We start from the raw sequence: 19416 nt of genomic DNA, 5'->3' as shown, positions 1-19416 counted from the left end.
GAGCCCAAGGACAGAGCTGCCCACGCTCAGTTCCTGTGCCTGATGCCACAATCACCCACGGCATCTGGGGACCAGCAGCTGCAGTGAAAAAGAGAAAAGGTCTGGCTCAGCCCCGTCAGCCCTGGGCTGGAGTTTGCCCATTGCAAATTGCATCTTCAGAGGAGTCCTTGGCCAGTTCCCCTGCCAAGGTTCTGGGGGCTCTGTGCTGAGCATATGCAAATGGGACTCTTCAAAGGCTTGTGACTAGGCAAAAGCGGGGTGGTTTTTCATGGGAACTGCAAAAGGACAACAGGGACCCTACCTTCCAAATTTCAAACTGTTGCTGTGAAGAATAAAGGCGGAGGAGCTGCTCAGCAAAATTCTTGTAAGGCTTTCTTTTTCTTTTCTTTTCTTGTTGCTTTCCCCACCCCCCTCAACAGGGGCAAAACATGTTTTTCCTCAATCTTATTTCCTGAAGTGACTAAATCCTTTCAGTGGAAACATAAAAAAATAATAATAATCAGCCTGAGGCAGAGACAGAGCATGGGAATTTTCATCCCAAATACTTAGCTTGGCAAAATTTATAAGCATCTGAAAACAAGCTCTTATAAGGGGAACTATTGAGATCCCTAACTGCAGAGGACCTACTTGGTCTTATTCACAAAAGTCAGATAAGAATATCTCCGTGACCCATTTGGGATACTAAACCCAATTAAAAAGTATCTGCTTTTTGTATTTCAGAAATCCACATTAAGCAATGGGTATCCTAAGGAACAATTTGGGTTTAGCACTTCTCAGGCCATACCAAAGCTGTTGCATCTATTTGTTTTGCTAAACATGCCAGTCACATATTTATTTTATTAGTTTTGTTGTTTTGTTTTGTTGTTGTTTGTTTTTTTTTTTTAACTTGAACCTCTTTTGTTGTGAAACTTCATTTGAATACTTATATGCGCATTAGAAGTCCAGCCCAGCCTGCACCGTGCAAGTTCAGCAGCACGATGCCTTCGAGGTGCATCCTTGGTATCTCTTGGGCAGAAAATACGAAACTAATCGCAGATGAGGTGGTTCTTCAATCAGAGCAGTGGCAAAAGCATTTCTCACCAGCACCCCTGCACTCAGTGTTGTGGGACAAACCCTGATGCTATTGCCTGATTATACCCTGGAGAAGTCATGGCAGTGGATGGGATGCACTTCCTGCATGGAAATGCAGATGGGATGCACACTGGGGGCTGTGGATTTGGCTTCCCACTTCTCTTCTTGTGGAACAACAGGAACATCAGTGGATGAGAAGCCCAACAAACGGGGTAATGTGCACTTACATCCCAGAAAGACCCGCTCATCCTGGGCTGCATCCCCAGCAGCATGGCCAGGAGGACAAGGGGAGGGATTCTGCTCCTCTGCCCGGCTGTGGGGAGACCTCACCTGGAGTGCTGCTCCAGCTCTGGGGCCACCAACAGTAGAAGGATGTGGACCTGTTGGAGCAGGGCCAGAGGAGGCCACGGAGATGCTGGGAGGGCTGGAGCCCCTCTGCTGGGAGGACAGGCTGAGAGAGTTGGGGGGGGTTCAGCCTGGAGAAGAGAAGGCTCCGGGGAGACCTTAGAGCCCCTTCCAGTCCCTAAAGGGGGGGGCTCCAGGAAAGCTGGGGAGGGACTCTGGATGAGGGAGGGGAGCCATAGGAGGAGGGGGAAGGGTTTGACACTGAAAGAGGGGAGATTGAGATGAGATGTGGGGAAGAACTTCTTTGCTGTGAGGGTGGTGAGAGCCTGGCCCAGGTTGCCCCGAGAAGCTGTGGCTGCCCCATCCCTGGAGGGGTTCAAGGCCAGGTTGGAGGGGGCTTGGAGCAACCTGGTGTGGTGGGAGGTGTCCCTGCCCAGGGCAGGGGGATTGGAACTCGATGGAGGTCTTGAAGGTCCCTTTCAACCTAAACCATTCTGTGATTCTATCTGTCTGTCATGGGGCAGGGTGTCCTCCACACCAGAGCTCTGTGCAGGTTTCTGCAGCTGCAGAAGACGACCCTGGTGAGCACGCTTCCCCTCCCCTCTCCTCTCCCAGCTGCAGCTGCTGTCCTGGTCTTGCTTCGCTGAAGGCTTTTTGGCACAGAAGTAACTCCCATGGAAACGTGATACAGCTGTATTTTGCCTTGGTCTGCGAATTCTCTCTGGGGAGAAGACGTAAATCTTCTTTGCAGGATCCATTCCTCCCAGACCTTTCTTCCTCATCTTCCCCATTGCAGACACCCAGATGCACAGACCTCAGCACGGGGCAAAGCTCCTTGAGATGCTGGGCTGCTCGTTTCCCCAACTTAGAATCACAGAATCATAGAATTGTCAGGGTTGGAAGGGACCTTTCAGATCACCTAGTCCAACCATCAACTAACACTGACAAAAACCACCACTAAACAGTATCTCTATGGACTTCACGAAGGAGAGAGCCACCCAGGAACAAACTCAGTGTCCTGTCCCCTTGGTTCACCCTTGTCCCTCGCTCAGAGGCGATCTCAGGCTTTTGGTGTGTCTGAAAGCTGGAAAACTGGAAAAACCTGGAAAAGCAATACTGCAGCATCTGAGAAATTGGAATATTTGCATCGTTAAAACTTGGTGGGTTTGCTATGGGAAGTAACAGTCGTGACTATGGAGATACCGGTGCAAAAAGCTCCCACCATTCCGGTGCTGGAGCTGAAGAACACGGCAAAACAGATGGGGTTCTTGTTGACTGCAAGTTCTTTGCTTTTCAGTCACTCATAAATTTTTCTCTTTTTTCACAACACAACAAACTGGGTAAAAAAAAAAAAAAAACAATGTTTTCTTAATTTAATACAGCAGTATATTGTGGTTATAACGTTTCATTTATCCCCAGACTAATGGGGGAATGTGCTATATGTGTCCCAGCCACAGTGCAAGTTTTCCTCAAGTGCTTGTATATGAAGCTCCCCTCCAACTTTCCCTCTACAGGAGACTGAGTTTTCATATTAACTCATTGCAGGGTCTTTTATGAGCAGTGACTGTCAAACTGTGCTTGTCTGTGCATTTGTGCATGCTAATATTGCTCTCATTTAGACTAACTTCAGCTCCCACCTCAATCTTGTTTTTCCCCATGCAGTTTTTCCCCTAATATATCAACAGTTCGTTTTTAAACTTGTTTTGGGAAAAAAAAAAAAAAAAAAAACACAACAAAATAAACAACCTACAGTGGTTTAGACAAACCAAGCCAAATTGGAGCAATAAGTATTAAAAGATATGCATGGGGCACAAACAAAAGAATTCCCCAAATGTATTTAAGTGATTTTCTTCCTGCTTTTTTAATATAATATTTGTGGGCCAACTGTGGCAGTAGCTGATAATTTTAATGCACGATGACATAATTCCAGTTCAGTGACTCTTCAGAGAGAAATTACCCCAACAACATCTTTCCATTTTGTTCTAATTTTATGAAAAACAAACAAACAAACAAAAAACTTGAGATTCGTGATGTAAGGAAAGGAAAACAATTTGAATCACCAAGTTTTGAAACTCATTTAAATATTTCGTTTCTCTTCCACTTCCAAATATACTTTTCTGGCAAGTTCTTGTGTTTCCATCTCCAGCTCCCGAGGTTTACCATCTTTCTAGTTAGGAAAGACTAAACTGAAGTTTTTCTTCAGAACCCACTAAATGCTTGGGAAAAGATCTGTGCCACGACACAAAGGATCATTGTTGGTTGGACTCGATGATCTCAAAGGTCCCTTCCAACCAAGAAGATTCTGTGATACTTGGGTTTTTTGGGAGCTCCACAGTCTAACTTAGCAGCACTGGTTCTGCTGGAAGACTCCACATGGAAAGATCAGTTGTTAGACTAGGACTGTATTTTGAAATGAAAACTGCATTTGGAAATGCACCGGGGTCATCAAGCTTCCTTATTTCCTGTCTTTGGGATTTGTTTTTTTCTCTCTGCCTGGCAGGGAAGTCACAAATTGTTTCTTCAAGATTGAGATAAAGATACAGTTTTGGAGCTTGATGGTATTTATTTTAATTTTTTTTCTAAAGGGTAATCACAGAATCACGGAATATTATGGGGTTGGAAGGAACCTCTGGAGATCATCTAGTCCAACTCCCTTGCCAGAGCAGGTCCACCCAGAGCAGGTTGCCCAGGAACGTGTCCAGGCGGGTTTTGCATGTCTCCAGAGAAGGAGACTCCACCAGTTCTCTGGACAGTAATAGTGATTCATTCCCTATTTTGAAATAAATATGGTCTCCCTAAGGAACCTTAATTATTGCAATGGTTAAGTGAAATAGTTAAAAAAGTTTGCTGCTCTGCAACTGGTTGATTAAAACTGGATTAGCAGAAAGACCCTGATCTTGGGGCCGCTTTCTGTCTGGTTGTGCTTTTGTGGATGCAAGGCAGGACCTGCTCTGCAACTTCTCCAGGAGAAACCCCTCTCTGCCCCTCACCTGCTGGTTCTTGGGTCCTGCTGAGCCTTCTCCATCCACAGGCCAGCAATGGGGCCCCACCGGTCACACGTGCAAACCCACTGTGATCATCCCCTGCTCTTTAGTGTTGGTTTGGTTGGTTTTTTTCTCCCTTATCATGAACTTAATATTTCCCTTCATGTTCATCCCAGACGTTGGAGTTCTCCCTCCTGCTGGTGCCAGACCCACTTCCCACACTCGTGTGCCAGTGTCTGGCTCCATCAGGCGGGGTGTTGGCGGAGGTCAACTCAACCCAACACTCAACATGTCTTCTCGTCTTTGCCCGCCGTACGGCTGCCTCCGGCTCTGCCCATGCCATGCCAGGCTTCGTCGCCACCTCTCCCACCTGATCCCTGTCTCCAACCCATCATCCCAGGAGTCTCCAATCCATTGCCCCAGGGCTGGCTCAAAACCCCTGTGTCCCAAACATCACCCGTGGCTGAGTTTCGGTGGCGTTCTTCAGGGGTGGGAAGTGAGGAGCATGAAGGAGGGAGACACATTGAGAGCCTCCAACCAAAGTGGACCTTTTGCTGCAGCGAGGAGGAGGGTTAAGCAGGGGAGTGAAACGGCAGCTTTATGGTCATTAATTTCAAACGCTGCCTCTAATGACATCTCTGAGGTTAAGTCACAGGAAGTGTGATATTGTTCAGCTTAGTTAAATTTAGCGTAATTCACATCTGCAAAGCCATGGCGAATTAGTGTTTAGTCTTAAATTGCTGGTTTCCACGATCTGGGAGCTTCGGAGCATCCTGCATTAAGTCCTGATGTGTGATGAATTAGGGTGCAGAAGCCTGAAATCCACCCGACGTGCCAGTCGTTCCGAAGGCCAATATGCAATTAATTTAGTTTGCGACACCAAGCAGCTGGGATGGCACACTTACAAAGAATTATCCACCACCACCCCCACCACCCCCCTTTTATTTGCTCTCCCAGCGTCGAGGCTGGGAAGGGCGGCTGGAGACGGGCTCTTTGGCAAAGCCCTGTTGACTAGCCACGGCGCTTGCCCGGCGCGGCCGATCCTTGCCACGCACTTCACCTCACCGGGCTGTCGTAGGTGCAGACCCGTATTGATTACCCTGACTTGCAGGAGAGAGAAAAAAAAACCTTTGCTCTTCAGATTGGGTGTAAATTATAAATAGCATCTCCGAAGGCTGCGGGTTACAGCAATGGCATTCTTCTGAGGCGGACGCATGTAAAGCTGTTGTTGTAGAGGTTATTAACTTTATGATTGCAGCACAGGTGTACTTGACCCACAACAATGATCATCGTCCATAAAGCTCAGCAGCCATGGTTCGGTCACCTGCCTTCTTCAAGAATGTTCATTAGCAACGACCAGCAGAGGTCACGCTAATAAAAGAAGGTTAACGCTCGCTCTATCGGTGTAAATTCACCGGTGAAACGGCGCCGCCGTCTTCTTGCCGTCCTCCTCGCTAATGCAGCTGTGCAGACCCCTGCAAGTGGGTCGTGTAGGTCTTAGGTGTACAGGGTGTCCTGTCTATGTGTAAATAACAGGTTTGTGTACCTACATTTGTCACCCAGCAGCTGGTGACACGCACATGAGAAGAGTGCGACTGCTGTGGGTTAGCCATACGTCACCTCTTGCACATGCACGAGGGTTATTCACACCTCAAAACCACAATTTCTTTTGCAGTTTTTTCGCAGCAATTTTTTTTATAATTCCTTGACAGAATTAAGATTTTGTCAAAATGATCAGTGATTTCCAAAACTTGATTTTTTAACTCCATTTGTTACTTGATGTTTATATTCTGGTGGCCCCACTCCATCTTCTGTGGCATTTTACAAACTGAGACATGTTTCCTTTCCATGAAGCCACTAAAGGTACTAAATTTCCCATGAAACTATCGTTCTCACCTAGAAGATTGACTATTCATTTCTCTCACCACTCAGGGTAGGGCTACCGCGTTTTCACAGATGTGCCTTCTTTTTCTGCCCTCACCACCACACCTGGGTGGTGGGTGCAGCTTGTGTCCAAGCTTTTTAAATACCGGGCAAAGCCAGATCTGGGACTTTCTTTTCCTATTAAGATAGAACGAAATGTGGAGAGGGAAGATGTGGTTGGTGGGCTGCTGCCAGCAACTGGAAGACGAAGGTTTTGGTGAGGAGAGACGGGATGGATGCAGTAGCAGTGAGGTGAAGGAGGTCTTGATGAGACAGGGTTGAAGAGAATTTGGGAAAAAGAGAAATTGGTGGACCACGAGGACAAGAGAGCGGGTGTGGGTGGGTGAGATGCAACAGGATCAGGGGCAGGTGGTGGGCAAGGGTTCAAGAAGAGCTGCAAGGTGGGCAAGTTATAGGGGAGGACTTCAAAAGTGGATGTCCTGGAGAAGTAGATGTCCCAGGTGGAAGAAAAACAGACAAGGCGTGGGAAGAGATTTAGGGTAAACGAAGCCTTGGGAAGGAGTGAAGAGGGCATTCCTCCCCTTGAGGCTTGCCCACCTACTTATGGGGGGAGGGAGGGCCTCTATCTGCCTGAGACCAGTGAAAGTATTTGCCCTGTCAAGCCCGAGGTGTTTCTGAGTGTGTACAGAAGTGATGCAGTAATAGGACATAAGCTTTAAGGTCAGGAGCTGAGGTGTCTGTGGAGCTCAGACACCTCGGGGGATGGTGAGCAGCTGAATTGGGATTTTCAGCATCACTTGGGTTTAGGCTGTTAAGTTTCACCTCTCTTGATGTGAGGGGATTGCATCCTTCATGTCAGCTGGTGGCACCGGGAGCGGGTGTCCAGTGGGACCAGGGAAGTGAGAGAACAGCCCCATCTCTGCCCTCCCCTATGTGCACACCATTTACCCCCTCCTGTGGCCATCAGCAGAGGACAACCAGGTGGAGCAGAGCTTTGCTCTGCTTTCCTCCAGGAGCAAAGCCAGCATGGCAGAGAGAAGTTTTTTTTTCCATCTTACCCATCACAAAATTATCCTCTGAAGCAAAATCAGAAGGAACTGCCCTTCCCATGGCTGCTCCAGGGATGCTATGCACCAGAGGACCAGGCAGAAGATGGATGCTGCCAATGGCATGGTGGAAGGGTTAGGTTAGGTTGGGTTGGGTTGGGGCCAGCCAAAGGCAATAAGATGAAGCAGACAGGTTAGTGAATACTGTTCCTCTGCCTATGAAAATACTCTGAGCTCATGTTGACTGTAGTCTTTTGCTTACATGGGTACATCAGGACACTGTAATCCAAGCAGAAATTTCAGGGGAAAAAAAAAAAAATGCCCTTTGAAATGTTCCTTTTGCAGAAGATGATAAACATTTTCCACTGGGAAGGGGGAGTTAATGTATTCACTAAAGGCTTACAATGTATGAATTGGGATTCTTGCTGAAATATAAAAGCCCTGGGCGTTTGCTGCGGTGCTTCATGCCTTGTACACATTCCTGTTGTAGGTTTTTCCTTAGTTCCAGTCCTGGGAAAAGACCTTCCTTACTTCCACAGCTGCCTGTGTCAGCATCCGTGCCGGCCTCCAAGCTCCACTCCTGGCGTGAAAGGGGGGAAAAAGTGATATTCAGCTGCTTTACTTTAAAATTGCTTTATTACAGTTGCAAATCTGTGCTTCTCCTGCTGGTGATGAAGGGTCTCTCCCCATTTTTATCAGGTGGGGTGTCTCTACCATCACGTAACGTGGGATTTTAAAGCGTTTCTGCCCTTCCTGGCCACTCCGGGTGCAGGCGCTGCCATTTCCACAGCGTTGCCTTGGTGTTGCCCGTGTTTTTGGGAAGTGCCAGAGCCGGGTGGGTTCGCTCTCACGCTGCTGGTACAGCTGTTCCCTGGGTGATTTACATAATTTCATTTGCGTGGTGGGTCTGGCAAATCTGTGACGCTCTTCACTGGAGTAAGCTGACATCAGCGTTTTCTGAATTATTTCCAATAATTAATTCTCCATCCGGATGTTTGATGGCACGGGTACCATTTAGGAACAAATAATCGTAAAATACCACTGCGGAGAGCAGCTATTTTCTGAGCGCCCGGTCCTTCCACGCCTCCCATCCTGCCATTATCAATGACACCAATCGCATAAGTAGAGCTCTCCCAAGTTTTCAGAGCTCGCCAGCAAGAGATGCACTTCAGGTCTCTGCCCTATAAACACCGAAAATCCATGGGGTTTTGGAATAAACTCAGATTTAAAAAATGATTTTTCAGCATTTCAAGTTAAATTAACTCGCAGGTGTTGCTGCGGTATGTTTTGAATGTGTTTAAATGTATTTTATGTTAACGCCGGCAGCATTGCTCGGTGGGCAGAGCTCCAGCCTTGGGCTCGGCAGAGTCTGGATCCATCCCTGGTGCTGCCCCCGGTCTCAGCTGAGCCTCCTGGTCTGCAAAATCACCGTCACGATGACTTTTCCCTCAGAAAGCTCCACTAGACGTGCCCTTCCAAAGCGGTGGGGAGAAAGAGATGAGGCGGGCTGCTTGTAGGCTGCTGTGGAGTGTTAAGATCTGTCAGTGTAAATTAGTATTTCCCAGGTTTATAACCTGCGGAAGCTTTGAAGCTTAAGTACTTGTTTTTCAGCAGTCTCGCCCAAGAAGCCACGTGGATGTGTGTTCTCTCGGGAAGTGTCGGGTTTTGAGCAGGTCAAAACTTCCTTTGTCTGAAAGATAATTTTCCTTTCTCCTGATTGAGAAAATGATGGTTTTCAAATGCTAAATACTTTATTTGTGCTCCTGGGTGCAATTTTGTAAAGATTTTTTTTTTTTTTTTTCTGATTCATACTGGGGAAAAAAAGTGCTTCTACATTTAAAAAATTTAGTTAGCCCACTAATGTACATTATTCAAATGCTTTAGAGCTACTGTGATGTACCCTGCAAAATACAATCAACTTTACAAGTTGCCTAAATAGACCTAAATAAAGTCACAGACTGTTAAAAGACAGAAATGGATGGATAGTAACTCAAGGAGTTGTCTAATTTGTCCACATTCCCCAGGGTGAGGTCAGCTATACCCGTAATATTCCCAAGAAATGGTTGACTAACCTATTCTTAACTTCCAGTGGTGAGATCCTGCACTTTCCATAGGTATGTTTTTAGCCCAAAAAACATCTTTGCAAGATGTAACCTGAATATCCCATCTTGCATTTGACAGGTAAAGAATTTTTGTATTCGTCTTTAAATACAGGTAAAGGTGTAGTTATAGATACGAATAGGAAGGTAGCTAGGTAAGTAGATAGATAGATGGAGAGATAACAGATGGATAGATAGGTAGGTAGGTAGATAGATAAATAGGTAGGTAGGTAGGTAGGTAGATAGACAGGTGGATAGATGTGTAAAGATATCGCTATAGATAGAGATACATGGATTAGAGAGAAATATACAGATATATAGATATAATTTCAATCCTTGCCTAATTCTCTCCCCATGCTACACCATTTTAACATGAGTTTTAAAATCTATAGTTGTATAATGTCAAGCACATCTATACTTCAAGGAAATGGCTTGCCCTCCTGCAAGCATTCCCTGAGTTTGGAATTGCTGCTCATGAGAGTATTCAGTAACATGCTTCAGGTCTTGAACCCCTCCAGGGATGGGGCAGCCACAGCTTCTCTGGGCAACCTGGGCCAGGCTCTCACCACCCTCACAGCAAAGAACTTCTTCCCCACATCTCATCTCCATCTCCCCTCTTTCAGTGTCAAACCCTTCCCCCTCCTCCTATGGCTCCCCTCCCTGATCCAGAGTCCCTCCCCAGCTTTCCTGGAGCCCCTTGAGGGACTGGAAGGGGCTCTAAGGTCTCCCCGGAGCCTTCTCTTCTCCAGGCTGAACCCCCCCAACTCTCTCAGCCTGTCCTCACAGCAGAGGGGCTCCAGCCCTCCCAGCATCTCCATGGCCTCCTCTGGCCCTGCTCCAACACGTCTGTGTCCTTCCTGTGCTGAGGATATCCACACACTCCTGGTGCAAATTTGGGGGGCTTGGTGGTGGGTTTTTTTGTGATTTACCTTTTCTTGGCATTCCTCTATTGATGCCGGGGCAAAGGCTGCATTTGTGCATCTTCATCCTCACAGTTGCCTGGTAAGAGCCAGGGTTCCGGCTCTCCAGGGCTATATCCCAGGGCTCTGGATCCGGCCCCAGCATCTGGTCCTTTCTTCCTGTCCCTGTGGCCACCACTGTCATGGTGTTCATTGCACGGATAACAGCAGATGTTCATGGGTTTGCCCTTTTGCCTGCACTCCTGCCCATTTGAGCAAAAGACTTTTTTGCGAAATTTTGGACCCAAGGATACATTTGACTACTTATCCCAGAGCAGCGACTCAGACCAGCCCGCAGCCTGAGATCCTGTAGCTCTTTAAATGGTATTTAATCACCCTGTGTTTTCAACTGTTTGTGATTCCTTCCTTTTTTTCTAAGGGAGGAATCCCTTAAAATCGCAGTTGTGTGCGATTTATATTATTGTGACTATTTCCATCAGTGTTAACAGCAGTTCTGTCCTGGTCCCAGGGCACTGCCCGGTTCTTATTGGGAAGGCTCTATAGCTGGTTGATATCTTTTTTTCTTTTTTTTTTCCCCTATTTTCATATCTACTCAAAAGAAAATGACTTGACTTTTGGTGACCCAAAAAACAACCTGGCTTTTGGCACCCTGTGCTCAGGAGGGGAGGACCTTACAAGTTTCACTTATTTGGCCAGTTAGTGCCCAGAGGAGCAAACAGATGACCGGCGCTCATGGGATTTGCCCTCAGTATTTAATGAAAAGTAGTGAAAAACGACAGCTGTGTTAGCCTCCTCTCTCCTTCCTGCTTCGCAAACCTGGCTTGCGCTGAGCTTTCGCGTGAATCTTTGCATCTGTGGCTCGTGGGGCGGGAGGAATTTGTTAAATATTTTGCTTGGCCCTTTTAAACCGCTTGCTTCTTGTGAGCCGTTTGCGTGTTGTGAAGGAGGGGTGAAAAAAAAGCCGATGGCCAGTGTGGGAGTTGAGAGGTGATCTTTGTCCTGGGTCGGCGGGATGCTCGTTGCTCAGTTTCCATCGTCCCACTAAAGATGCTGGAGATAATAAGCGTCCAACAAAAATAAACACTGGTCTGTGTTGCAGGAGGTAATAACCGAGTATAAGATGTCTTTAGTCTGTGTATCTGCTCTCTAGCGTTGCCGCAGAGGTTCCCACAATTTTCCTTGGATGCATATTGCATCTAACCCAGCTTACTGGGTGTCTAAACCCCTCTATATAAGCTGTATTTCATTGCTTCAGATTTCTCTGGTTCTTCCCTCTTGGCTCCTCCAAAGAATTAATTTCCCTACACAGTTGCTTTTAGATTATTATCATGCCCATGACGCCACAAACTATTACTCCTGAGCCAAACTAAACACACCAAGGTTTGGTTTCTTTTTTTTCATGTGCCCTCAGAAATCACTTCTTCCATGTCATTAATTGGTGTATGGCTTGTCTCTTAATTTTGCCTGAGCTTTTAACCTTCCTTTACCATTGCGATACCTCGAAGCACGTAAGCAGAAGCTCCTGAGGCCGTTGGTTCTCAAAGCTCTTGAGCTAATAGACTCCTTCCCAGTCTTTCCTTAAGCTCTCATCCCTCTCTGTCAGGAGTGTTTAGTGATTTTAAGCAAGGTATATTTTTTTAATCTCTTTTTTTTCCCCTTAGCTTTACTGATGAAAGCTCTGAGAGCTGCTTCTCTTGCGGGGGTTGAGACCTGGAGGTTTACATCAGCAGAGCAAAATAGTCGCAACAGGCACAATAATTCCTTCCCGTGCAGATCCATAGGATCCAGGAATTGTAAATGGACAAGCCTTACGAATTAAAAATAGTTCTGTCATCCTTGATAACGTCTGATGCACTCAAAGGTAAAAAAAAAAAAAAAAAGTTGGATTCCTGCTTAGAAATAACTGTGTGATACAGGAGTCATTTAAGAGCATCCAGAAAGACCGATGCAGCAGAGGCAGGACATATCTTTTTCTGACATTTAAGTGCGGATTTGAACATATCCTCATGCTACTTCAGAATTACAGAATTACATACCTAAGAATTAGAATCTTATGTGAAGACTTTAATGTGTGCACGTGTAGATAATACGAGAAAGAAATAAATTTCCATTGATTCATAACGTTCAGGAGGAAAAATCCTTCCTGAAAGGCGTATCACACTCACGTTCCCAGGTCAGAAGGGGTTGGCTTATTTTTTCATTTATTTGTAAAAGGAAGAAGGAATTGCGTTGCTTCTCAGAGTTACGGAAACAACAACAAAACACATTTAATAAGTTTTAAAGTGCTTCTGTCTGTGCAAACGCTCCGCCCCAAAAGGCTGCATTTCGCCCTTTGAACCTCTCAAACCAAGTTTTGATGAGGCTTAGGGCCTTTTGTAGTGGTGTAGCTTCAATCATAAATGTTAAAGCAACCAGCTGCCGGTGATGGGGGGACAAGATTGCAAAGCTAATACCCAGCCCTAAATTGGTATTAACATTTCGCAGTGTGGCAGGGTCTTGCTGTGGACCATGATGGTGGGGACAGACCCCTCTCCTGATGAATCAGTGGCAGGCTCTCCGCTGAGGGCAGCAACACTCTCCATCCCCACGGGGTCTAAACCTCCAAGGCATGGAGCACCCTTAATTTGTGTGGAAACCCAGGCTCTTTAGAGCAGACCCGAGGTCAGCCCCTGCGGCTAATATCTGTGGAGAAACTTTTCAACCTGGAAAACTTTCTTTTTTCTTTTTTTTTCTTTTTCTTTTTTTTTTTTTTTTTTTATCCCGGCAGAAAATATTCCGGCGCGGAGGTGCATATGGAGATCTCTCCCCGGCTCCTCTGCAGCATGGGAAACCTTTGTCCCACACATCTTGTAAACGCGGCGGGGGGCCACCATTGTGCAGAGCATCTTCTGAGCACCGCGGGGAGGAGGCTTTTGTCCGGCACGGTGGGCAGGCGCCGTAGGAGGGCACCTTTGTCCCCTCGCAGCCGGTAATCGCTCTGCCGGAGCCAAGGATGGGGATGGCAAGCATCCTTCCCTCTGCTGAGGCTTGCGGACGGGATGGGGGACAAATTTGCCGGCCTGGCTGGGAGAAGAGACGCTTTTCCTGAGTGGGAGTGGAAAGGGGAGGTGGCCCAAACGCCTTTTGCATGCCTGTGGGCACATTGGCCACCACCATCGCTGGCCTGGTCGCCTTGCCCTGCGGGCACCGATCCCGGTTCCAGTCTCTGCTTTTCCGCTTCTCTGTTTTTCCTACCCCAGGTAGGCTGCCCTTTTTTTTAATGGTTGTTTCTCTGTCCCTTCTTATGTTTGCTTTATCTCCTATTCAATAGATCACCTGCTAATTAATCTAATTAACTAATAAGCGCTCTCATTATTCTTTCAGATCACTAATAACCGTGTTTAAAAGACTTGAGCCATAACACCAGTCCCTCTGGGACTTCATAGATACTTTTCCAACCCCGTATCGTTGCTTGTTGTATGTCTCCTCCAGCTCTCTAGCCACTACCCAAGAAGTGCACCAGCACCCATTTCCCAGACGGGCTGAGGTACCATATGTCATAGAATCATAGAATCATAGAATGGTTAGAGTTGGAAGGGACCTTAAAGATCATCGAGTTCCAACCCCCCTGCCATGGGCAGGGACACCTCCACTAGAGCAGGTTGCTCCAAGACCCATCCAGCCTGGCCTTAAACACTTCCAGGGATGGGGCATCCACAGCTTCTCTGGGCAACCTGTTCCAGTGCCTCACCACCCTCACAGTAAAGAATTTCCTCCTAATATCTAATCTAAATCTCCCCTCTTCCAATTTAAAACCATTACCCCTTGTCCTGTCACTACATCTCCTGACAAAGAGTCCCTCTCCGGCTCTCCTGGAGGCTCCCTTCAGATGTTGGAAGGTTGCTATGAGGTCTCCCTGGAGACAACCCCAGCTCTCTCAGCCTGTCTTCATAGGGGAGGTGGCTCCATCCCTCTGATCATCTTCGTGGCCCTTTGTCATCTCGTAGATGCAGAGTTATGCCTTTTTTTGGGCTGAAAAGTAATGAATTTGATGCACTGTGATGCTGTTGCAGACTTTGCAGTGCTAATTGCAGAGGGCAGGGGAGGAACTGCGAGGAACAGTGAGGAGATGAGATGCTGAAGGCTGGATCTCAGCGGAGATGCTGGGGGTGCTGGTGGACCTGCTGCTCACGGCTGGGGCCGGCACAGGCACCACACCACACCGCACCTCTGGGAGCTGCACTGCCGTAAATCTCAAGTGTTGTGAGGTCTCCTGGGCTGGGGAGAAGCGACTCCTTGGCAAACGAGAAGTAAGGGTGACCGCAGCCCGTCAGAGCAGTGAAGGTCATACTTGGTTGTAAGTGATTCCCCCAGTTCCCATCACCCTGGAGCTGCCGGGTTGACCTATGCAGAAGGACACAGCAACGGATAAAACTGTCGCCTGCTGGTTTTTCTGATTCAGTAAAGTGGTCAAGTTTGGTTTTTATCTCTTCTTGTCAAATCCCAGCCTGTTCTGTTCTAAGGCTCCCGTTGCCCTGAAGGCGCTTGCGATTGTTTTTTAAGGTTGGTCTCTTACTTTACAATGATCGAAAGGTAAATTTTACGTGCAGTAGTTTCAATTAATCCTCCTTTTCTCAAATTAGCATTGTTTTTCTTCCCACCCCCACCCCAGGCCTCTGGTGCCTACCTGATTGTGCATGAATTCTCAGAAATAATTGCCGGTAGTTCAGCAAGTTCATTAACTGATTCCCGGAAGACCCTCAGATGCATGTCATCCTGACCTGATGATTTGTATATTAAATTTTCGCAAGTATTCCCTTACCTGATTTTTTTTTTTTCATATCAACAACTGTATTGGATAAGTCTTCATTATTTCTAATTGTCAATATCTCTTTGTGGGGGTGGTGGGTAAATTGATTCTGAAACTTGTTTGCCGTTCTTCAGACGTTACTCGTTTCACCTCACGCATTATGGGATCCACCTTCTCTTTGGGGCTGCTTTCCAGTGACGTTCTGTATGTGTTAAAATATCCATCCAGTTCTCCCTGCCTCTTTCTGCAATAGCAACTGGGAGGTCGCCCTGCTTTTATTACATTTCTCTCATTTCTCTTTGTGGGGCTGGGAGTCGAGGGGGGCTGATTATGTTTTATTCTTCTGCCTTAGCGTGTTTTAGGATGTTCTAGCTGTCTCCCACACTTAACGGGTTTTATATGTCTTTTCATTGCAACATGCTCCTCATATTTCTCAAAGAATTAATGTCTGGAATCACTATACGTTGTGCGACAACCATCGCTTAATGTGGTATATTGAATCATGCAGTTTATCATCACGGTCGTTGAAATTAATGAGCGCTAAGGGTATACAACACAACTTAGAGGACCCTGGCTTTAGTGCAACTGCTTCTTATTATCCAACCCTCACAAATGATTCTTTCTATCGAAAAATAGATGGCTGCTCATGCATTTAATTTAGGTTTGTCTACTACTAAATACTCAAGGTTCGTCTACCTCTAAATACACAACTGAGATTGCAGTCGTCAACGATGTGTTTCCTCTGGTGAAAACCTTATGGCCAAATCTGTCACCACCCTTAGGACATAACTCCTCTTGCTTCTGTCTAATTTTCCCAGCCTCTGGTATATAAATCATAAATGCACAGTCTGTGCAGTGTTAAATTTTTAGGGCTCTCCCTTTAGTAGTAGTTGAATGTAAGGACAGAATTTGACCTTTAAATGACTATAAAGGGCCAAGGCAGATACTTGGCAAGCTTTTCTTATTGCAATATTAATCAAGCAAAGAATCATCATAATCCTGGAAACTAAATAGCCATTGTAGTGATTTTATCACCAGGGAAATTGTTCATCTGTCAGTGAGATTGTTACTAGGAAAGGGAAAATAGGGAGTGTTAAAATTGCTTTAGACCGCTGAATCATTGAGTCCCTCTAGACTCAAAGCTTGAATTGTTTTTTGAGAGGGGTGGGTTGAGAGGGGTTGCTCCAGGAAAGCTGTAGGTTAATCAGTTTCAGGAGCACCAGTGAATGTGAGCCTGATCTCTCTTGAGGACATGAGGAGGGTGCATGGGAGAAGGCAGGATGGAGAAAGGGACGAGGAGGCTTCAGAAACTTATTGTTTTGTCATTTTTTTGTTTCTGGATGGCCCTTTCACAGAGGAGGAAGGTTGTTGATAAAAAGAAAAACAAAGAACGGGGTGGGGGGGAAAAGATAGCATAATGTTCCCTGCCTATATTTTCATCTAATTTAATCCAGTGGATATTAATGAGGATGAATACAACCGAGACAGAAGGAGACGGGTGCAGGAGGCAGGAGTGACGGAGATGTGTTTGTGTGGGAAGCGTCCTCGTAGGGCCCAGAAAGACACATGAGAAGACATTTTCACCTCTTGGGGCTCAATGTGATGTTCCCATGTGCCATGACACAGGTGTGTGAGGAGACCTCCCTGTGCAGAGGTGTCCTCAGGGTTTGCTATGGTAGCCTGTCCCTCCATAAAACCAGCTTCGGCAGGTGACATCACTGCTGGTGTCATTGCATGGTGGCAGTGGGCCATCGTAGCGCGCCCAACCATGCTGTAACCTGAGGGACAGGTCTGCTAGGCTCCAGGTTGTCCTGGAAGGGAAGCTTTATCCTTCTGCTGTGGTAGGATACCTCTGGGTAGGGGATGACCCCAATAAACGTTGGCAAGTACGGCTATTTTAGGAAGAACTTCTTTGCTGTGAGGGTGGTGAGACCCTGGTTGCCCAGAGTTGCCCAGAGAAGCTGTGGCTGCCCCATCCCTGGAGGGGTTCAAGGCCAGGTTGGAGGGGGCTTGGAGCAACGTGGTCTGGTGGGAGGTGTCCCTGCCCAGGGCAGGGGGTGGGTCTGGGTGGTCTTGAAGGTCCCTTCCAACCCAAACCATTCCATGTTTCTATGGGGTGACTCTCGTAGGAGATGAGGTAGGTGGTCTGCATGGAAAGCCACATGCAAGACATGATGGACCACCTCCCAGCAAAGAGGGTTTGCACAAGGATAAGTGAATTTGGAGGTGGAAAGTGTTGGTGTAAAGGGTGCCTCTGGGACATTTGTGTAAGATGTCATGAATCATCTCCGTACAATGAACGCGAAGAGGAGGGGGACGTCTGTGTTTGCGCGTGACGTGGGCCCTCTTCGTACAAAACCGTCTCTTTGTGTGGGAAGTGGTGTCTTTCTGGAGAGGGCTGTTTTGGAGGAGCTTGTCTGATGGCTGCCTTTGAGGGAGCAGGGGAGGGCGATGTGACGGGTCAAGCCTCCGTCAAAGACTTTCTGGAGGGGAATGGCGTGTGTGGAGCCACCATGGATGGGCACATGGGGATGAGGGTCCCAGTGGGGGTGTGAAGGTGGGCGTGCGGGTGGCACCACGCCCAAGCATCCTTCCAGGGCGGCCGACCCGCATCCCCTGGGGACCGTCGGTCACCCCACGTCCCCCGGGGACCATTGGCTGCCCCACGTGGCATCCCTCTCTGCCGTGCAGGCCATGGCCACCGTGTCCTTCATTGTTGTCACCCCCAGATTGTGATACTGTCACAAAACTGTTGCTAGGCAACAAATGTGGTTACCGGGTCTCAGCGAATAGCTGAAGGGGAAAGCGAAGTGTTGCACCATTGTAGAGTAACCATAGCAATGACCTACTATTACAGACTAAAGAATTATCATTAACAATGTTAAAGTATCAAACGGAGGCCCAGGATCCAGAGACTTCCAGGCGGCATCTCCGCATGACTGGGTTACCCAGGAAGAGGTCCCAACTCTTCACAGCCCTTGGCTCCCTCTTCTCCATCCTCTTGGTTTTCTTTCGGGGGTTGTTGTGGGTTTGGGTTGTTGTGTCGGTTGGTTTGGGTTTGGTTTTGTTTTTTTATTTGGATGTTTAAATACAGCAGATGTGCTGTATTTAAGGAAGGAGTTGAAGGAGACACTTGTAAAGCCAGAGAAGTGCCCACCAAAAAAAGAAAAGAGGGAGACGGGTGAATGTGCATGCAGAGGGAAGAGATAAGCAGGAATATCGTGCCTCAGTGCCGGCTCTGGGGGTGTTGGGAAGGGGTGCGGGAAGGATGCCTTCGTGATGCCTTGGTTGTGGCACAGGTCGGGTGTTCTCTTTTGGTTAAAAATGCACATAGCAGGCTAAAAGCAATGTAAAATGAAAAAAAGAAATACAAAATACACCAGCCCTGAGAAGCCAACACTTTTTTTTTTCCCCTAGGTGGGCCAGGCAGGTGAGGTGCGAAGCTTGAACGAAGCTTTGCTCATCATGGTGCTTTGGGGTCTCACCTTCCCAGGCCCGAGATACGTTCAGGGCCTCTGACCTGTGGTCCTGGTGCCCGTGTGTGTGTGTGTTTGGGGGAGGTTATTCCCACCCAGCTGCCCCCCAACTTAGCAGTGGGGCAGCCCCGGCCCCACCAAGGCTCCCCCCAGACCAAGGGTTGTGTGGCTTCCCCAGATTTTGTGTTAACACCCCTGCCAGGGGGGGTGTGACCGACCCCCAGTCAAACTGTCACCTTTGTTTTCTGCAGGTACAGAGCGCCATGAACTGACGTCCTGGAAGAGTTTTCCATCCATTTTCAAGTTCTTCAGCGAGGCGATGGAGGCAAAGAACAGCTCGGTGAAACCCACCCCGACACGGCGCTCCAACAGGATAAAATACGAAGAATTGTAAAAGGAGGGGGGGGAAAAAAAAAAACAAACACCCCACAAAACCAAAACTAAAAAAAAAAAAAAAAAAAAAAGTAACAAACCAACACCACCACCAAGCTCTTCACTGCTTGTTTTCTGCAAGCGGTGTCCCAGCCCCTCATTAGATTGTTTTCTTCCTGGAGCACAGGGTCGTGATGTATACATCTAAATAGCGTTTTGCATTATTTCTAGATGAGTGCAACTGTCAAAGCAATATGGGTTCACTGGTTGTGCTTCCTGTGGGCTGTAACTCGGATTTCGTGCTGCCCATCAGAGCGCAGATTAAGGCTGACAGTGGTACTGCACAGTGCGGCGTGGTGCAGCTCTAATTGCCCTGACACAGCCCTGCACCCGGGTGATGCCAGAATTTAACAGCTTCGTCGTGGTCCTA

The 19416-nt window shown here is 47.4% G+C and overlaps 1 protein-coding gene across 3 annotated transcripts in view; it reads left to right on the top strand.

Annotated features, from left to right (window-relative positions):
* The window catches only part of ARB2A (ARB2 cotranscriptional regulator A), a 282938-nt gene extending 263917 nt beyond the window's left edge, over nt 1–19021 (top strand). For 2 of the 3 annotated variants that reach the window (XM_074166154.1, XM_074166153.1), the window contains one exon: nt 18866–19021. In XM_074166154.1, the coding sequence (XP_074022255.1) occupies nt 18866–19008 (143 nt within the window). In that variant the 3' untranslated portion in view covers nt 19009–19021. The remainder of the gene's footprint in view (nt 1–18865) is intronic. The other variant, XM_074166155.1, reaches the window with a different exon arrangement.
* Nucleotides 19022–19416: the final 395 nt, after the last annotated feature.

The sequence above is a fragment of the Numenius arquata genome, chromosome Z, assembly GCF_964106895.1.
Source record: "Numenius arquata chromosome Z, bNumArq3.hap1.1, whole genome shotgun sequence".
Taxonomy (NCBI): domain Eukaryota; kingdom Metazoa; phylum Chordata; class Aves; order Charadriiformes; family Scolopacidae; genus Numenius; species Numenius arquata.
The sequence above is the reverse complement of the archived record's forward strand: the minus strand, read 5'-3'. Positions and strand labels throughout refer to the sequence as shown.